Source organism: Antrostomus carolinensis, unplaced genomic scaffold, assembly GCF_000700745.2.
Source record: "Antrostomus carolinensis isolate BGI_N321 unplaced genomic scaffold, ASM70074v2 scaffold14516, whole genome shotgun sequence".
Lineage (NCBI taxonomy): Eukaryota > Metazoa > Chordata > Aves > Caprimulgiformes > Caprimulgidae > Antrostomus > Antrostomus carolinensis.
This window is the reverse complement of record NW_010322611.1, coordinates 24,148-45,038: the sequence shown is the minus strand read 5'-3', so window position 1 is coordinate 45,038 and position 20,891 is coordinate 24,148. Positions and strand designations below refer to the sequence as shown.

The 20,891-nt window shown below is 39.4% G+C and overlaps 1 protein-coding gene across 2 annotated transcripts in view; it reads left to right on the top strand.

Moving 5' to 3' along the window:
• Window positions 1–16,715, top strand: part of MTUS1 (microtubule associated scaffold protein 1) — a 33,316-nt gene extending 16,601 nt beyond the window's left edge. For both annotated transcript variants that reach the window (XM_010170302.1, XM_029085532.1), the window contains 8 exons: window positions 445–511; window positions 8,945–9,159; window positions 9,694–9,799; window positions 10,809–10,882; window positions 10,987–11,082; window positions 13,636–13,752; window positions 15,093–15,190; window positions 16,030–16,715. In XM_010170302.1, the coding sequence (XP_010168604.1) occupies window positions 445–511; window positions 8,945–9,159; window positions 9,694–9,799; window positions 10,809–10,882; window positions 10,987–11,082; window positions 13,636–13,752; window positions 15,093–15,190; window positions 16,030–16,246 (990 nt within the window). In that variant the 3' untranslated portion in view covers window positions 16,247–16,715. The remainder of the gene's footprint in view (window positions 1–444; window positions 512–8,944; window positions 9,160–9,693; window positions 9,800–10,808; window positions 10,883–10,986; window positions 11,083–13,635; window positions 13,753–15,092; window positions 15,191–16,029) is intronic.
• The last annotated feature ends 4,176 nt before the right edge of the window (window positions 16,716–20,891 follow it).

Sequence of the window (20,891 nt, the reverse complement as noted above, 5' to 3'; positions counted from 1 at the left end):
CTTTCCTTCGTGGAATCCTGCGCATTAAGCAAAAGTTTTTGGTTCTGTGTTTGAGTAAGCTTAAGACAAATATTTGATGCATGCCTCTCTCGCATATATACTGTACTTCTGTGCCCTTGACAGCAACCAGTTGATTTGTTCTGGAGGCTTATGTTGCTACACCCATCATAAAATATATAATTAATTGCTGCAAAGTAGGATTTTAATTGCGGTGTTATCCTGGAAAAAGCTATTCTTCATTTTAAAGTATAACTTCCTTAACAACAGAAGAACATCTGTGTATTTTGTAACAGCAGAACTGTTATCCTAAATGATTCATATCTTGGCTTCTTGGTCCTGCCTCTTGTTTTCCTACGGAACACATGTAAGTTAATTATTGGAAGGTGCCCTGCTGAAATCACTAGTAACCAAATGTTTGTGTGTGTTTGTATTTTTTCTCTGCAGAGGGAGGAAGGACTGAAACAGCATAAAGAGTTATCTCAGGAACTAGTTAATCTTCGAGGAGAACTAGGTAAGAATTTATTTTTGTATTCTTCATTAAAACAGAAATGCAGCAAATCTGCATCTGCAGAAAGACAGATGTCCTGGTATTGTAATGGCAGTCACTTAATTCCCTGACTGAATTCTGCTCAGATGCTTTAATAGCTGCATTTCTCTGGAGCCCTGACAGTGTGACCCCAGGTTCACCGAATTCCTGGCGCTGATCTGACTGTGCCTAGCGAGGCCTCCTTGCAAAACATTCATCTGATGACCAAAGCACTCGGGTGTCTTAAAAATGGGAGAATGGCTGACAGTATATATAGTTCTGTTTGATCCCAAACTTATTTGTATGCTGTCTTCTAGAAATATTTGCTGGCAAAAATCCATAAACCTGTAAAATACACTGCATGAAATCTGCTTTTTGCCTTAGTGGCTTATGGGTGAATGAGAGGAAATGCTATCAAGCTAATGAAATTAAGTCTTTGAACTCATCCTAGTGGAGAGATATAATGTGAAATTGAGCTATAATGTGCAGGGGCTGATTTTGCCAACTTTGAAGCTCGATTTAACTGCACTTAATGGTAACTTCATATAATTTGTTTGAACTCAAGGCAGAATCACTTTGTGGGGTGCAAAAAGTCACTGGATTGAAACTAATAGCACTTGAAAGTGAAACTAGCATTTTATAAAAGTACACTTCTGTTACAATGAAGCCCCTTTAAAAAAGAAAAAAAAAAACAAACAACAAAGCTTTGAAAGCAGAAGTAACTGTGGAGCAGTTTGATACATCACTTATTTTTGAAATGTTGCAAATGTTTATTTTCACGTGCTTTGGAAGCTGAGTATTGTCTCACCCAAACTTGAATGTGAATCTAGGTCTTGTTACATGCAGGTGGTGCATTTAATGTTCAGGTTTATTTTTTTAGTGCTGATTAATAAGGTGAGCATCCCCTGGCAACTACTCAAAGTTGGAAGCTTGGTGGGGAGGGAGAGGTTCCTCTGTCCCCTCAGCTGAAGCAACAAGAGCACATCTTCTCCACTTATCACTATTATTGTCATCCAAGAGGATTACATTTAGTGCAGCTTTCTGTGAGTTTTGTTTGATGCTGCATAAAATTGCAAATGTGTGTGGGGAGTATCACAAGCAGAGAAAGCCTTGCAGCCTAAATAAATAGAAGAGAATGCCAAAGACACTGCAGAAATGTGTAGCTGCATCCTTTAACCTTCCTACTGATAAAGCATCTGAATTGCAGTTTTACAGTTATTTTGGGCAGGTCTCAGTAGGGGCTGACTTTAAAAGAACCTGATCTTCCTCTGCATCCCTCTGTCCTGCCTTGTGCCAGCACTGCTGCCCAGGCAGCTGTGCACTGAGCCGTGCCATGAGCTGCCTGGGGACCTAAGCTAGTCCTTGAAGTGCTGTTTTGCCAAAGCTGCCTGGCCTGGCTCAGCGTGTGGCTGAAGGAACGCTGCTGCTGGAGCAGAGAACGGGGAAGGAGCAGCAGGGTGAAGGGTTGTGTCTCCCATCAGCTGTAGCTGGCACTTTGGGCACTCTAATGTGACAACAAAACTAGAGTCTCAGTGTGGAAATGGGCTTCTTGCATTCCTACCAAGTTGTGCTATAAATGTTATAAACTAGATTTATTTATTTATTATATACATACATGTGACTTTCTGGACAAACCCATTTGTTTACCTGATCATGAAAATGACTTCATAAGGATTGCTTTCAGAGCAAGAAAGTCTATTCTTCCATGTGCTTGGATCTTCAATATTATTTTTGCTTTATCAGCCAAGGTACTATGTTTGTCACTTCTCAGGAAAGGGAAAGTTCAGCTTAGAAGGTCAGATCAAAAGCTAGCCAGCCCTTTGCCCCTTACCGCTTTTTTTTTTTCTTTCCCTCTTAAAAGCTTAGTTCTTCCCAAGGATGCCTCGCTCTAAAACGAGCTTCCTGTGAACTTGTTACCTTTCTGCTTTGATTAACAGCCTGCTGGGCTCGTATGTGGGACTCCTGTTGCAAGAATATGCCATTCAGTAGGTTGATAACTAGAAAAAAACCTTCAAATATAACTGAGCTTGATGGATCTGCGATGCCTGAGTGCACAGAGCTGTCGGCCAGGGATGCTGGCTGGTGTGCTGCTGGATGGGGTCGTCAGCCGTTCCACTTACAGGGCTGATCTTACTAGGTCAGCTCTGCAGGAGCATCCAAGTGGCAGCCTCGGGCTCGCTTCCCTTTGTAAGGTTTCCACACTGTGGTTTCAGTGAAGCATTTATCTTCATGCAGCTCCTTTGTCTGAACCATCTAGCTTTGTCATCACACATCTAGCCTGTCAGTACTCCTCAGCACATAAAGGGAGTGAATTTAATCACAGAAATTAAAAACTACACAGGTCTTCAATTCCATCTAGCTTGAAAAATATTTGTTTTTTTTTTAAAAAAAGATTAAAAAAGAAATAAATTAAGCCAGACAGGCCTAATTTGTTGACAAGGTGTGAGAAAAGCGTTCTTGTAATGGTAGCTTTAGCTGAAAATAATCAGTTTAAATACACACCTGCTAATCAGCTTTCTATTGCCACTGTTAAATGGATATAGCTGAACTTAAGATTTCCATAGGCTATTTTGGTGCAAGTACTGTGAATTTTGATTCACAGATGACCTAGGCGCAGATTGGCTCAGAAAGTTAAGTGCAGTTTGACTCTTATTTTGGCTGTGTGGACATGTTTTGTGGAGTCGCAGCTGCTGTGTTGTTAATGCCTGTTGGTTTGCAGTTTGGGAGCCGGCCATCTAGGAAGAGGAATCGGGTTCGCCTAGCTCAGTGTAGTCTGTGCCCTGCACGTTGCTGAGTTGGAGAGGAATACGAAGACTCCTGCAGCTTGCACCCTGTCCAGTTTGGACTCCTCAGTTTCTTGCTTTGAAGTTTTATTGTGCATGCTCCCAAGCTCCTTGATCTACCTTGCAAAACCAAATTGGCTAGCTGTCAAATTGTCTGTTTTGCTGGGTTATTCTGTATGACCTTTTCTATCAAATACCCTTTCTGTTTAATGATCAAAATATACATTACGATCTGAGAACCCGCCTTGTGCAGCAACCACGTGGCTACGCAGAGCGTGGGGAGGATGGTTACTGGACACTGCTTTCTGCTCTCAGTAGCTGGGAACATGTGTGAGGAGGGTTGGCAATGATGATGTGTTTGGGGAATGGGCTTTTCCAAAGGTGTTAAAATTCATTAACAGTTGGGTTCTGAACTTGGGTTTCCTTAAAATCTCCAGCCATAAACATAAGTGCCTTGGTTCTGGGAGCCTAGAGCAAATATGGATTGTCCTGTTTGTCACCTGTTTCCCTTCTTATTAAGATGCAAGCTAGTGTGTAAATTATTTCTAGTTACCTGTTTAATTATGTAAGTAGAAATTGCAAAAGCTGCATATTTCTTCAGAGATAAAAAACCACACTGGACGTGATCCAGCTCAGTCCTGCTACAAAACAGCAGGTGCAAAGCTGACTCAGCATGTGCCCACCTTGGCCCTTTGAAAATTGCCATTTGTGAGCCTTTTTCAGTGGGCTGGAGAGGCTTGTAGAGCCACCCAAGTGCCTGACCTCGCTCTCTCTCCTCTCCACTTGCTGCATTGCAATTGATAAATAGTATTTTCTTCAAAATACCTTAATGCTCTTTTTGATTAATAAATTACCTTTAAAATGTTTTGGAGGTTGGGATGAAGAAGACGATTGTATTTTACAGATGGGTGGAGCGATTGTGATTTGTTTTTCAGGTTTTGGTGGTCCTTAAAAGTACTTAATAGTAGGTAGACATTTCTATCCATTATTTGAGGCACAGCCTAACTTGCCACGAGTTGTACATTTGCCTGCGTGCTGACACTGTAGTGTTTGCAGCATTAGAGGACAAGAACTTACTTCCTGACAGGTATCTGAATGCTTCACATATGTATTCAACCATAGCCACTTAAATGTAGCTTAAAGCATGGTTTTTTTGGTCTACTTGCCTCGTTTCAACTTGCCCAGGAACAAAAATATGAAATGTGGCTTAACATCCTGTACCATTAGTCTCGTTACAGAAGTAACACCAAGAGAAACTTGGTCATAAGCTTGAAAGCATGTTTGGGTAGAAGAATTTCCAGTATTGAGAATCTGCCAAAACAATGCATTAATTATTAGATAACACTTAAAAAAAATATATGGAGAAGGAAATGAACATTCGTATCTACAGTAGACTTACTATTGATCAATGGAACATATGCAATAGCTCTTGCAATGTGAAATATAAAGTTAGAGCAATAGTGTTATGTGCTGTGACATAACACCATGCTAAGTACTTGATGTTTTCTGGTAATTATCCTCTTTTCACATCCCCCACCTCTATTAAAGTGCTGCTAGTTTACTGTCCTAGTGACCTCTGTTTCACAATGTCAGACAGTCTAATGACTTTTCATAAATCATAACTAGACCAGTGAGTGACTTAGACAATTTACGAAGATAACTTTTGTTTCAAAGCAATTTAATTTAGGATTAAAAAAAAAAAAAGATATCCATTATGTTTTACCTTCTTAGCGCTATGGTTGGTGAATTCTAGGGGAATGTAAGTTGAAAAATGTGTTTTCGTAAGCATTTTAGCCATAAGAACTGAATTGGATGATAAATTGTTTTAGAATAAGAAAAAATAAATTTTGTAAGAAGGAGATATTGCACAATTGTAAGGTCCTATCTCTTGGCTACTTTTACTCAAAATATGAAATAGATTTCTTGAGAATACTGCAAAATAAGGCAACTTTTGTAGTCCTCTCCTTCAGCTGGTGCTGCTGTTCACATGGTTTGGATCTGCTGCTGTTTGCACAGTTGCAGGGAGTTGCCACGTGCCTGGTTCTGGAATTCTGTTTTGCAGGCATTTATTTTATAGTTCTGGCACACAGAAAGCTTTGCAATGAAATACCCAAGATGCAAGATTGTTAACTCCTACAGATCAAAGTTAATTTTACACATCAAAAATCAGCGTTTCTGATCTGAAGAAACTGGAGTCAAAATTACCGAATCTTAGAAATCTCAGAAACTTCCTGTGGTTGCCAGAGGTCATCGTTCTGCCTTTAAGAACCAGGTTCTTAATTTATTTTGTGTTTATAACAGGTGGGAAGAAGCCGAAAAATACAGGTTAATCTTAATCCCTGTTGTAATAATACAGGGAGAGGTGGTGTTGTATGATTGGGAGGAGAGGCTTGGACAACCAAGTGGGGGGGAAAATATTAATGGCTTTGCTATTTGAATCAAGAAGTTAATCTTGCTTCTAGTGGCCAAGTACACCATTCCATGTGCTCAGTCCTTAAAGCTGAAAACTGTCGAGTGTTACAGATGAGATTGAACAAACTTAATATACTAATGGATAGCGCATCTTTTCATCACTATGGCTTGATTTTTCTCTCAAATGCTGTTGGAAAGAGCAGTATTTCTCCTTGCTTGCCTCCTGATGGTTTTTTTGCTCAAGGTCTGTGGTCTGTTATAACACGTGACATAATGAAGATGTGCAGTTGTGGAGGGAAGCACTTTAAGAAGGGAAAGGAAGCACAGCAGTCATATACAAAAACTGAAGCATGCCCTTCAGGTGTCTCTGAAGTGGATGAGAAGTCAGAATAGAGATTTCTGTGTGCACTGCTGGAAGAGCACGTGTTCCAGTTAGAAATTTTTCTTCAAAATTAAGCACCAGTTCTATGAGAAAACTCTTTGAGTAGCCATCAAGGTTGGTTAGTCAGGAGTTTTGCAGCATACCCTTGCAGTGGATGAGTGGCCAAACTACAGAATTAGTGGCCTTTTTCACGGCTTGTCCCTTTCTTAAAACAAGGTGTAGTGTACAGTCATAAATTAGATGATTCAGTCTGGAGATGGATAGGGTTGTGCAAAATACTTGCTGCAAAAACTTGAATCTCGAGTATGGGGACAAATTTTGGTTTACAGGACTTCTCATAATTTCAAATCAACAATTCTTCAGTTGGTGCTTTTCCTGAAACTTCACACACACAGTTTTTTGCACCACCACGATACTGGGAACTTAGTGGTGGTATGGTGGTTCTGCTCTTGGTTTGGATGGCAAGGATTCGAGTCAGGCTTGCAATCTATGAGCAAGCATTGCAGCCTCCAGCTTTGAAGACGCCAGACATTGCCTTCAAGGTAACACAGCGTTCAGCTGCCAGTGCAAGTTTTAAAAGTTTTTGTTTGCCTTTGTAACGTTAGCCTTCTCGTAAATCTGAATTGCAAACTGGCTGAACAAGAGCTGATGCGTCTGTTTTCTTTGACAAAGGCGTGGTTTGCTATTTGCTTTTTCTGAAGTGTTTTGCATCATCCGAAGTTCTGTGTGCTGACATTTAAAGATAAGACAATGATAGGCAGCACGTTCTTTTAGCTAAATGGCGGCAAACAAATGGTTCTGGCCTTGCAAATAAAGAATTGGATGCTTGCTTCTTCCTCTGCTGGTTTTGAAGGAAGTGGATCATTTGAAGCAGTTATCTCAAATGAGGCATGTGAGTTGCCAGCCTGTCAACTCTACCCCTCTTGATGGTCAGATCCATTCTGCGTGTGGTTGGCTCTGTAATGTCTCCATTTGGTTTATTGCCTGGTTCTTTGCATTATAAAATAATGTCCCCTACCTATGATGTTTCCTCTTCCCCAAAACCGTGTTAAAGCAGAGCACATATATTCAACAACTTTATGCCAATGCAATGTGATAGAAATGTGAATGCTATTTTTTCTTATTTTTTCCAAAGGGAGCACTTATAATAGAAGTTTGTGGAAAGAAGAGATAGGTAAATAAAAACCTTTCTCGGTGGTGGTATAGAAAGTATAGAAAAGTGTGGAATGTGCTTGAGTTGCAGAGAACGTTGTGGTATTTTTCAGTTGAGCCTTTAGTGGCGTTGTTGCCACTCACAGGATGAATAGCTTGGCTTAAATCTGTTGTGATCAGCAGGTCTTTCACACAGACCTAGCGCAGAGCTAAGCCTGCTGTTAAAACTAATTCAGGTAGGCACACATGCAGATTCATTTCTGTGCAGTACAGCTCACTCTCGTACACTTTCTAGTTCAACTGCAGGTACCAAGGGAAGGCAGCGGGGCCAAGACTTCTTCACAGTGTCCTTAAAAAAGAGTGCAAGTATCATTCATCGAGTTACTTGTTCTGGATGAGCAGTAGCAAACAGGGAGTCCTACACACACGTAACTTGGGGCGCTCTGCTGGGGCAGGCTGCTCTCCCTAGAGCCAAGCCCAGTACTGCTTTGGGCATCAGTCCTTGAAGATACTGGAATTTATGTCTCTCACAGCTCAAACAGCTGTCATGAGAATTTCCTGTACTGCCTGTACAAAAATCCTCCAATCTTCCCATGCTTTTACAGAGAGTTTGTATTTATACTGTTTGGGCAGTGTGCCAGGCTGCTGTAAAGTCTGTGTATGCATGATTTCTCTCATATTTGATTCTAGATCAAGTTAACGTTTTAGTTATTTTTCTCTTAAGTAGACACTCATCGGACTCATTTCTTTTAAACTAAAGCACTGGAGTCTGTATAGAGCCCATTTTGCTTAAGGTCAGTGACCACATGCTTGCCTTAGAGGTCTCTTTCAGCTTGCTTCTTCCAGGCTTTGGGTGCAGCTGGAACTGCATTAGGTGCCTGCTCCAGTCACGTAGGAAAATGGCTGCTCCTATTTGGGTCTGGCTGGAGTTGGGAATATTACATTTCAAACTCAAGTACAATTTACTAACTTCTGTTTTGCCTTTTAATCAGCTGTAAATGTGAGGAAAAAACCGTAGGCAGTCTTCTTAGCTGACCTGTGTTAATATAAATGTAAAGAGAATTACACAGGATTTCCTTCTGTTTTCTTAGTACTCTGCACTTTCTGCCTGAAGCTATTCTGTATCTTGCATATTTAAATATCTTGAGCGTACACGTATTAGCAGTACATTTCAGATTTGTATTGAGCAGTCCATGTCAGGCTAGAACTGCTTCTCTGCTGCATACCTGAGTGTAACACATTGAATGGATGGTCTTCAGGATAATAAAACTTTCAAATTTAGCTAAGTGGTTTATATATCAAAAGGAGAAGTACTCTGATAAATGTGCTGCTGAAATGGGATCAAATTAGGTGAAGCGGCAAATCCAAATTATTATTTATTTTTTTTATTGGAGCACTCCAGTGTCTCTCATGAGACATTCTTCTTCTTTGTCATGACAAACTGTCACACTTGTGCTTTCTATGTGGATTCCTGTTTTAACTAGATGCAATTAATTCTCAGCATAAGAAAAACTGAATTAGAAATTTTTGCAAAGATCTTTTCATGTGTCCTTGTAGGTGGGACTCATTTAATGCATAAATTTGTCTTTGTTTAACCGTGTTGCTGTGCAGAGTACTTGTAACAAAAACAGTGACATTAGCATTGAACTTGATCCAATTACATTTTTCTTTCTTTTCTGATATCTTCAGTAACCACTTCTGCAGCTTGTGAGAAATTGGAGAGAGACAGGAATGAACTGCAAGCTGCTTATGAAGGATTTTTGCAGAAGTTAAACCAGCAACATCACAATGATTTAGCTGAGCTGGAGGAGAGGCTTAAACAGTTCTACACTGCAGAATGTGAGAAACTCCAAAGTATTTGCATTGAAGAGGCTGAAAAGTACAAAGCGCAACTCCAGGAGCAGGTTTGTGACATTAGAAGTAGGAATGTTCTCTTAACAATTGCTTTCTGCTACAAATGAGCCTTCAGAGAATCCTGGGGTTTTCTAATAATGGAGTTATTTTATCTAATGTGAAACTCTACTTTGTTGCAACTATAAAAATATCACTACACTAAACTGTCCAGATCTTTAAGCTTATGGAGGCTCCTGGTGTTCTGCAAGCTTCAATGACTTCTGGAGCTCCACTGGATTACTTGAGGCAGCTGAAGTTTTAAGATTTATATAGACACAGCTAGTCTGTGACCTTGCTTTGCAACAACTGCATGTGTGCAAGATGCATGCATCATCCTGTTGGCAGCAGTTAACTGTGAGGCATCACTCTCATCTATTAAGTGTTGTATGTGGCTTAGCTTTTCCTGTCTCCATCTGTTAAGTGCTACCTAGATTATTTAAAACATAGTCGACATACTGTGTAAAGCCATCAGAACAATACTTTAGACGAGGGTTAAGTTGACATATATAAGAGGGGGAAAAAATAATCATGTTGTCTTATTGCAGGTGGACAACTTAAATATCACACATGAAAACTTTAAGCTGGAACTTGAAAACAGCCACTCAGAAAAAGTAGAGGAGCTGAAAAAGGAGTATGAATCCTCTTTTACAGGCAAGTATTTTGTATTCAGGTACATACACTATAGTATTGCTAGTCATGAGCAAAAATATTCAAACTTTTTAATCAGTGTGTCCATTTTATTATTATTGGTGGTCAGCTATGTTTAAAAACACTGGCTGAAGTGTTTTTAGCTTCCTTCTTTTGGAGCTGAACAAGACTCATTTTACATACAGAAATCACCATGATCCCGTTGTAGTTGAATGAAACTATTAAAACTGTTGCAGAGTGAAGATTCTTTCAGTAAAAGATGAATTGCAGTCTGCCCTTAAAATCTCAAGTTAAGGAGTAATTGCTCCCACCCCTCTATTTCTATAAGGAGCACCTCAAAACGGAAATTGAGGATAAGCAGGATCGTGTGCTTTCCAGACTGACATGGGAGTGTTGAGAAATATTACACACTGTTCACATTACACTGGGGCAAAGGCTGCTTTTCAGGGAGGGGGTGATGAGTGTGCTCAGTTTTAAATGGCATGGCATCTAATTGATTTAAGTAATGATGATTTCCATCCTACCTCCAACTCCACTTGATAGCCAAGTTTCCAGTGATACTTTAGCATCATTAAAACTGGTGGTGCTTCCACCGCAATCAAAGAGCAAACTCCTCTGCCTGACATCTCCAAAATAGGAAAGGAACTGTTTTTCTAGAAGGTTTTGGAAGATACAGTTTGCATTTTCACTGTTTCCCATCAGAAACTTGGCTTTTGTCTGATGTGTCTCTTGTGCTCAGTTCATCCATTTGTTGCATGTAGATGAATGCTTTCAAAATTGATATGCTGTCATCTAATGAAATGGATCATATAGGGGGCAACCAGCAAATCTGAAGCAGCAATAAAATAAACTTCGGACATGCTTTGGATCAGTTGATGATAAATGTTCTTTCTGTGTTAGTGACTCTGCATCTCTGTGTATGGGTATGGGCTGACTTTTTGTGCCAGTTCTTTTCAAAAAGAGTTTTCATGTCTTAAACAGTATTAAAATATGCAAAAATACTTCATTGCAGAGCTCAAGAGTGCCCATGAATCTGAAAGGAAATCGCTTGAAGATTCCTTTAAAGAGAAGCAGGAACTGTTAGAGGTTTGTTACGGGTTGGGGTCATGGCAGCAGTCTAGAACTTAAAAGGCAGTTTGGAGATGTGCACTTTATTCTTGGCCTAACTATACCATATCTTTTCATTTCAGAAAAAAATCGATGAATTAAAATGTGAAAACGATTCTCTGAGTGAGAAGTTGAAATTAGAAGAGCAAAAACAAATAGCCAAAGAAAAAGCCAGCCAAGTAAGTCTTATCTTCAAAAGTTATGCAGATGAGCAGATCTTTTCAGCCTGAGTTTATTTTATTGCATACTATGAATGGATTGCAATCAAGCCTGATAGGGGTCCTATGCTTATTAATATTTTATGTAAATGGCTCACCATCCAGAAGTTTTTCCCAATCACTGCAACACTGTGTATTAACCTTACCATTAGAAATCTGTAAAGCTGTTGAGTAAGTCAGTGGTGTAATTTATAGCCTCAGCTAAACTGAAGATCTACATATACACAAAAGTTGTACCACAGCTTTCTTCTGGGCAGTTGTTAAAGGTTCTAACAGCACTATGCTCAGTGTGGGCTTACATCACTACTACACAACTCCCTCCTTGTACTTGAGTCTTAATACATTTATTCAAATATTGATTCATACTTGTTGATGATTTCTCCTTTAGATAAATTTTTTTGTCCTGCATTTCCTGCCAAGGCTGCTGTTATCAGTGATGCTCCTGGGTTAGAAATGTGCTCCGAGAGGTTTTTCATGCACTGGGAGTGTTAGACACAAACATGCTTATCGTTCTGGTTACCTGGAAATAACTGGAATACCAGTAGTATTGCTTATCCCACAAAGAGAAATTCCACCCTTTTAAAAACTCACTGAGGATGTTTCGAAATTGTCCTGGTTTCCACTGGAATTTAATTTACTGTTTTCTCTCTTACTGCTGATTCTAGTGGCAGGACAGAACTGCTGCAAGAAGAATCTGAAACCACAGTGTGTTGTTGTGGTTGGGAGAGATGATACCAAAGCAAACACGTTGTACACTGCACTTGGGAGTTTGAGCTGTATTCCATAGGAATACTCAGATGTTGTTTAATTTAAAGGAGCAATAGCAAAGTGCCTTTACAGAGCTGAAAATGCACTTTGCATCCTGACAGCATAAGACACGTCATAAGCTTGAGGCATCTCTATGGAACAATACTGATTTGACACAGTGTTTTCTTCTGTACTAAACACAAATTCTGCACTATCAGAATTTCCACTAGCCCTTTGAAGACAGAGGGGTATTTCCAACTCCTCAAGTATTATTTAGATAGTGTCACTTGATATTCCCAGCTTTTTTGCTAAAATCTTATGTAGGCCTTTCAGTCTTTTTATCTGGCTCTGTGTTCTACTCTGAATAGCTAATGTAGTGGCTCAGATTTAACTTTAAAAAGACATTTTAAGTCCATTGGGGCAGAGGAGGGAAAGAAAAAAAAATTTGAACATATTGTAAGCTGTATTTAAACTTTTTGGGATCACTTTTCTCACTAGCTCTTTGATTCCATGTAAAGCCACAAAAGGGAGGAAGGAAGTTCAAATTGTCTGCCTCCTCCTCTGAGGCAGCACAGCCCACCCCACCCCACCCTCACATGGACTTCTGTTCAAACATAGAAATTAAACATCACTAATGCCACAGTCCTTTATAAAAGGCAGGAGAATGAGATGTGTGGGTGATGAGGCCCTAGTTACCTGTGAAATGTACTGACTCCCGGTGGGACTGCACCCCACAGAGCTGCAGGCACTGCCCACTGAGTGTCAGGTTTCTGATGTGGCAGTGATGCTGTTACTCAGTGCAGTACACCAGTATTCTTACCCAAATAGGCTACAACAAGTTTAGTTTGTTTTTAAAGATAAACTTAGTTGCACAACACAATCATTGTTTTCTGTTTGTGTTCCACTCAGACTACCTGGAAATGGACTGAGACTTGCTTTATTTCTCCTTATTTTTGCCTGTGAGTTTGCCTTCGAAATGTAGAGAATGTGTTTTACTCTGCAGTGTGTGAACAGTTCCTTACTTAGGAAAATAGGTCTTTGAAGAAATGAGATCTGCCCTGTCACCCTCCTTCTCTCCCCTCCACCTCCTGGAAAACAACAAAAAAAGGAAAAATAAAAAAGAAAGTCATAACTTGCTGTATTGTAGTTAAGTCGTGAATGTACAGCAGTGCAAGATTTTTATGTGCAATTGCATTGCTAGGCTTTCAGAAGAATGTAAAAATATAAATTTCCAATTTCTGCTTATGAACCAGCTACCTTCAGACTCAAAACAGGGAAGATCAGCTGCAGTCAAGTTCATAGCTTTGAATTTCTGGTGCTTTAAGAACTACTCCAGCATCTAAAAACTCTTCAAATGTTTACTCTAATTACCTCTTGGGATGGGTTATGAGTAATATGAAATAAATTTTGGAACTCCTAGCCTTAAAGGGAGCCTTTGGACACTCCTGCAAAACAAGTTTTGCTGTGACAGCTTTAGTGCTTGCTTTTAACTCACAAGGGGTTTTCACATTTGTGTGTAAAGTGTTTTCTGAACAACTTCCAAGGAAAACTGCAGCTGTCCACCAACACCAAAGAACAAACAAAAACAGAGGAGAAAGTGGTAGCAATTTTTTTTTTTTTTTACTCTAAACTGATTGACTTGATTTTACTTGGAACAAGTAACTGTCGTTACCATATTTATTTTCTTACTCTTTCTAAACAGAAGAGAAACACTTAAATTGTTCCTGAAATTCAGGGTACTAAGGAAACTCTGTGTAAATTTTTCAGAAAAACCCACAGATTATGTATCTGGAACAGGAGTTGGAAAGTTTGAAAGCAGTACTGGAGATCAAGAATGAGAAACTCCATCAGCAAGATATCAAACTAATGAAGATGGAAAAACTGGTGAGTTTTCCTTGGGGTCTGGCAGGTTTGGACCATATCTCTGAGTTATGTTCTGATAATGAACTCGGGCTGGTCAAACATGTGAGATTAACTTTTTGTTTAAAAGGAAACATGAAATGACGATGGGATGTGCTCATGTTGCAGGTACAATTATATCTGCATTGGGCCGTAATGTAAAGAGGGGAAAGGAATCACCAGATGCTGTAAACGGCCTTTTAATCTCTTAAGACAACTACTGGTTTGCATAAACTATTGCAAAGTTAGTACAGGGTTATCTGGGAGCCTCTTCCACACTTCCCTTTCCCCTTCCCTCTCTTCTCCTCCATCCCCCAAAGAAAAAATCCTTACCTGCTATGTTTGCTTGAGTGTTAGGGAAGATAGATTGCACTGTCAGGAAAACATTAACATGGAAATGACCCTAATTAAACAAGAAGGGATGAAATATGAAATGGAATAAATGTTTTTATTTAGAGTTGATTAGCTGAGGTCAATCATTTCAGCTATTATCTTTAAGCTACTTGTTTAGCTGTGTGGATTTGCTCCTCATCTGTGCATAATTCCACATGAAAAGGCAATTTTGGGGGCGGAACTTGTAATTACTTGGCATGTTCTTAGTTGTGGTAGGACAGTGTCCTTATCCTGGGTGGGACCTTTGAACACTGTTGTAATACCTGCTTAAGCAAGATTTCAATGAGGAAGTATAGGAAGAGGTTTGGATATGAAGATGGACGTTCATGTCAGTTGTTCAGTATCGTACAGCATCATATGTTGCCCTCGTCTACAATTACTAGTAAATTACTAGTAAACCTTAATCTTTTCTGATAGGCGTTGGCCATAGTATGGCCCGTGGACCATCCAACCATTTAATCACTGTTTCTCCTTAACTTTTGATAACATCCTGCAGCAGTGAAGTGGAATCAGGAGAATGACAGGTAGAGCTGTTCAGACAGGGGAGCTCTTGCGTTTCTCACATCAGCGTGTTATTTCCAGACAGTCTTCTGTCTGCAGCAGCTTCTAAAACTGCTGCCCATCACTGGCAGAAGTTACTAGAATGTGCTGGTTAACTAGTAGATCCCTTATCCAGCTCTCCTTTGTTGGCATCTAATCAGCACAAGTGGCAAAATGCAGTGTTACGCAAGGGTGAGGTAAGCAGGATCTGTTTGACTGTGCCAGAATGGTGAGCCACGGCTGCAGGTCAGTCTCGCACTGCTCTCGGTTTTTGCAGTTCCATAACAAAGTCTGCAAACTCCAGGATATGAACGTCTGTGATAGCTCAGTTAGTATCTTGATGAGTGCATGTATGGGTTTTATTTTAAACTCTGACCTTTTTTTTTTCTAAGCTGGAGAACAATACAATCTTAATGGATAAACTAAAGAAGGTTCAGCAAGAAAATGAAGAATTAAAAGCTCGGATGGACAAACACATGGAGCTTTCAAGGTGAAAAATATCTGTGGACTTTTAAATGTTCTTATGAACTAGGGGAAGGTGTTCCTGTGACAAGAAAGAAAATTCTGTGTAAATATTAGTGGCTGGGATTTTGTAGTGCTCCATAAAAGAACGCGCCTCTTTCTTCCCCACTTGTATCTCTACAAATGCGCATTCCTATCTAGAAGAAGCAGAAACAGATTGTAAGGGGTGAAGGGCTCAATGTGTTCTTCAGTGCTCCAAAACAGTACTTTGAGGAATAAAAAGAAACTCAGAAATAGCATCTTATTATAGATCAGCTCTTTAAATATTACTGGCTTGTAAGCTAAGCCTGGTTTTAGTTACAACCAATTCAGTTGAGTGATTTGTCCCCAGTTTAGATTACCTAAAAGACCGGTGTGTTTTCTTTAGCAGTAACACCAATATTTAACATGAATAAAATGGGTCTGAGGTTCTCCAAACTTAGCTATGGCTTGAGCGGATGCTCTTCCAGTTTGAAGGAAACTAAAGAAATGCAGCTTCTATGTAGAGCTGAGTCTGCCACAAGACCCAGAGGCTCCAGCATGGCCATTTAAAAGCATCTGTCATTTAAAGTAGAACAAGTCTGACTTTTCAGATGCTTTTTCTGGTCTTCAGGAATGTTTCTTATTGGAACTCTTTCCTGCTTTCTGCAAGCTACCAGTTTAAATCCAGCAAGGATGAGAACATGCTAAATCCTCATTTTAAGGAAGTAATTTAGTAGTAAACCAAGGAGGAGTTTATGCAATTTCAAACCTTTCTTTAACAATTAAGCTCAGTGCTGTAGCCTCCAACTTGGGTTATGTGTTCTGATGTAAATCTTGCGTTTGCAGGCAACTTTCGACAGAGCAAGCCGTTTTACAGGAGTCGCTAGAGAAAGAATCAAAGGTAAACAAACGCCTGTCAATGGAAAATGAAGAACTTCTGTGGAAGTTGCACAATGGTGACCTATGCAGCCCAAGAAAACTGTCTCCCAGTTCTCCCTCCGTGCCTCTTCAGTCCCCACGACATTCTGGTAACTTCTCTAGTCCCACAGTATCACCGAGATGACATCTCGAGAGAGAGTGGGGATTGCATTTCCTTTGTGGGCTGCAGAACCGACCCTAACTTTAATCACAGGAGCAAGAGCTATATTAGCTGACTATGACAACTAAACATAACTGGAAACTACTTGGTGCAAAAATGGCGATAAGAGACTGAGAATATGGGAGTAAGACACTCGTGTCACTCCTCCCAACATGACTTGTTTATGCCCTCTACGGACGTTGTTGCACAAAGCACTTACAGAGCAAGGAAAGACTTGTTCGTTGCCTTTTCACCTAACTATGAGAAAAAGCTCAGGGGCTTAGAGATAAAGATCACAAACTTTATACTACGTTCCTTATCACAGACACTTTTTTAAGGCTGTGTGTATGCGTGTGCGCGTGTGCTGTGGATGGAATGGATGTAACACACTGTGCGTGTGTCTAATGCTGCCTTCTTTGCTGTGTACGTAATAAAGGATAAAAGCTGAAGACTACACATCAACATGTACTTCCTTAATGATGTTGTCAGTATGCATGCTTTAGCAAAGAGTACCCTCACTGGGGAATGAGGAGAAACTGCCCCTAGTACTACAGGTTAGTTTCCTTCATTTTTCTGCTTTCAGTTCAGTAAAAAAATGGCCTGAAAAGCTTTGTCAACTGACTCACTAGTGTCTTGGCCAACCTGAGTATGCAACTTTGAATTCATTTTAAAAACAAACTGACTTACAGCCATATTTTGCATGGATTCTTGGTTTAATATCCATGCACAACTCTGCCATTTATGAGGAGATTTTTTTGCAGGATACAGTGGATTTTGGCTTCAAGCCAACAGGGTTGTAGTCAGAACCACAGTAGCCCTCAAGGTCAGAAGTTACTAGTTGAGTTGCAGGTTTAGAAACCTAGAGCTATCATCCTACCTGCTGAAAAGGAATCACTTATTTCCCCAAGACACCATGTCCATGGCTGAGGCCATCTGCTGAGGATAAACTAGATGTAGATTTGAAAGCCAAAGAGAAAAATGCAGTAATTGTCATTAGGTGCATTCTTAACTCAGTTCTCAAGCAGAATCTTAAATAATTTGTGAATTCCAACATACCTGGTGACACACTTTGCCTTTTTAAGCATTAGCATTTGTATTAACATCTTCAGGGCTGGCTAAATTCACCTGAAGAAGAGGGGGAAGGTGGTGGTTGTGTATTTATCTTGCTAATTTGCCATACCTTCCCTCTTAGACTGCAGGATATCAGTGTTTTTCCCATTCATTTGGCTAAAGATCCCGTAGAAGAGTTTCTACAGAGTAGGGGGAAGAAAAATTGCCCTGGCTGCTGGAACTGCAGGCTGGGGGTGTCAGCATTTCTGGAAACTTCATATGCTGAGCTTCAGCTTCAACAAGGTAATGGCATAGCCCTGCTACACCCTTGCTCAGACCTGTTTAAGATGTCTGTGTTGTACCTGCTAACATAGATTCAAGTTCAAATTAGTATTACAAGACACTCTCTGTGCTTGCAGTAGCTGGGGTTTTACAGTACCACTTCCAGGACCATCGTTACACTGCTGTTTAGCCAATGCTGTTAGCTGGCCAGACAGGTAACTGTTAACGGTAAATTTTATCTGCTGAGTTTCCTGGTGTTTTCCAGTAGCTTGGGGACAGAAATCAAGGGAATGGAAAGTGTTCAGGGAACTCAACTGGAGAACCACTTTAAACCATTTTAACCAAGACTTAAAAATTCGTGGCTAGTAATGAGGAACACAGACATATAGACAAGACTGTTAACAGTGCTCATGCAGTAAGTAAACTCATAATATTCTTAAATTTGTGATTGACTATTTCATCATTAAATTTATTTAATTTCTCATAGTGTGCAAGTTAAGGGTGCCATTTCTATGGAACATTATGCTTTCTTTTAACCCTCTTTGGGGCACTGTACATACCACTTGTTAGTGGTGTCAGTACTTAAAATGTTTTCTAAAGGTTTCAAATTTAACTATGAAAATCCTTTGTGGGCTAAAGCTTGGCTTAAAGTATATCTTGAAACATTCTTATTTTCAGTAGTCAAAGAGATTTAATCACATGTATTTGAGCTCAATGCTTCAAAAATAAATTTTTTTTTTTACTGATTTAAGGGTTTTTCTTCTGCTTGTATTAGTCAAGTTATCTTTAAGGGGGAACATTCCTCCAAATACTAAAAACTCTTAGTACCAGCTCAGCACAGCAAAACAACAATAGTGAAGCTTCACTGCACAAATTATTAATTTCCCTTAGAAAATTTTAACTGTACCCTTGCTGCTCTCATGTAGGCAGAAGTTACACAGAGCTTGCTCATGATTATTAGCGATTCAGTTTGAGATTACTATTAAAAAAAAAAGGAGAATGTAGATAACATTACAGAATTAAGCAATAATAAAATACTTGAGTACAGTTGGCTTAATATAGGGACCCAATGTGCGTGTGCCTGGTAAAGGCAGGACACATCTGACTGAAATGCTCACCTTTTTCAGGAAATTTTTTGTGTGAGAAAAGCCACATACATGCAAGAAGAGGGCATACAAATGTCTGAAGATCAAATATTGCATACTCCTTTGTGTAACAGAGAAAGGGAAAGCTTTTCCAGGCTGCCACTACATAAAAGTATGGTATAGTAAATAATACAAAGACTGTTAATTTGTCAGTAGTTTCCCTGCACAAGATAGGAGCCTCCTCACCTCTAAACTACTTGCACGTAGAATCTTTAATGCTTTTACAAAGAAATGAAGAATCCTTGTGTACAGAAATCAGACTACAAAAATACCTGTTTAGTGTTTGTCCTGTTGGTCTGAAAGAATTAAATAATTTTGTTCATCTGTAAGCACTGTTTCAATATTTTTTTTCCATTTCATTGAGTATTAATATTTCAAGCTTTAATTTCAATACCATGTGTTAGCAAAGGCTTTGTTTGATCCAGTAACTTTTATGTATTTTTTTGGTAATTTCTTTTAGCATAAAGTTTCCTTCAGGAAAAGCTAGAAACCTGCTCACCATAACTATATTCCAAAGGTCTAGTGCTAGGCAAGCAATTAAGTTATTTTCTTCAGATACTCAACCTTAACTAGTAGTTCCAACTCTAATGCTAAGTTTGAAAGGAAGTCACAGTGACATTTATATCTGTAACAAATAGTTTGTTGCCATTCAAGCTACTCATAGTTCATCTCCCTTCAATACTTTTTCTTGAAAGGTCTTTGCATGAGTTGCACTATATTTGCAGATGAATCACTTCCTTATGCTGACTGAAGACTTGAAGTTTCTTATTACAGACACCAAACTGGTATAGCATCATAGTATCACACAATTCATGTAGGAAATTCCTTCTAGACGGTAAGTGACCACTGATCTTTAAAACTGTGGTTGCCTGACAGCCAGGAAATCACTTAGGGCTGAGCTGGAGTTAAAACGGTCATCAGAAAGTTGGAGTAATCACTGAACCCTGAAGAAACAAATACCTTCTGTCCATTGCTGCTGCTTTGCCTTACTGCAGCAGTGACTGACGTATGGAAATAGAAATGACAATAGAGGCAGGTGTAGGCATGTGACTTTGACAAGTCACTTAAATTGCATTTCCTGGGGTTCATTCTCTTACCCTGTGTCACTGTTCAGTGGTGTGGAAATGTGTCATTGTATCAATGTAAAAAGTATCAGGCCTGCCCAGGAGGCTTTTGGTAAAATAAGAACTATTTAAAATACATAGTAAAATAATTCTCATAGTTTACAGTTATGAGAATTATGTTGATGTTTGCAGGGGGTGGGGGGAATAACTACCAAAAATTCTTCCTTAAAGGCAGTGCTTCTGTAGTTATAATCTGTCTTGAGAACCGCATATGACTGGAACACATAACCATTACACCTGAGGGAGACGGCTCAAGCAAGGATGCAGCGGTGGATTTACGTTGTCTTTTCTTCTCCTGCCAAGCTGTCACCAAGGAAGTGATGCTACCACATGAACCACTGTGCTGTTGAACAAGTGTCAGCAGGTGCCACCATCTCCCCCTTGCTAGATATTTTAAAGGAAATCAGTTGTTGAATTAAAGGCTCAAAAGCACTTTGAAATTTAAGAAGTTGGTACAGCTCCTGTAGTTCAAAGGGAAATACATTGTTCTGATAAATGAAAATGCTAAAAAGGAATTAATACATGACACAGGCTCATCCAGAAGCTCAGGGAGTGTTAGTTACTTTGGCCAGATTGAAGTTGTGCTTTAAAAAAAAAAAAAAAAAAAAAAAAAAGTACAAAGTTGTCTTTTAGGTATTACTATGAAATTGGGTAACACCTATTTAGTCAGTTGGGTAACAGTGTAACATTCTTGATATCTTTAAATAGTAATGAGAGAGAAAATAACAAGGGCCTGCCTCTTACTCCTTCAAAGTTGGTCCTATTGCTTGATGTATTTATTATTTTTTTGGTAGCTACCTTTTTTCCAGAGCCCAACAATATTACAGACATCTGGGGTGCGTTCTCCATGAAGCCTATTTCATGAGGCAAACATGGAGACATTTCAGTCTTTACCATGGATATTTATCATATCAGCTACATTGGTTTAAGTTCCTGCATGCTGAAGAAAAAACTTTCAGCAAGTATGTTTAATGCTTTTATTAGCTACATTAATAATCAGTTTAAAGACATTACTGAGAAGCTGCCATT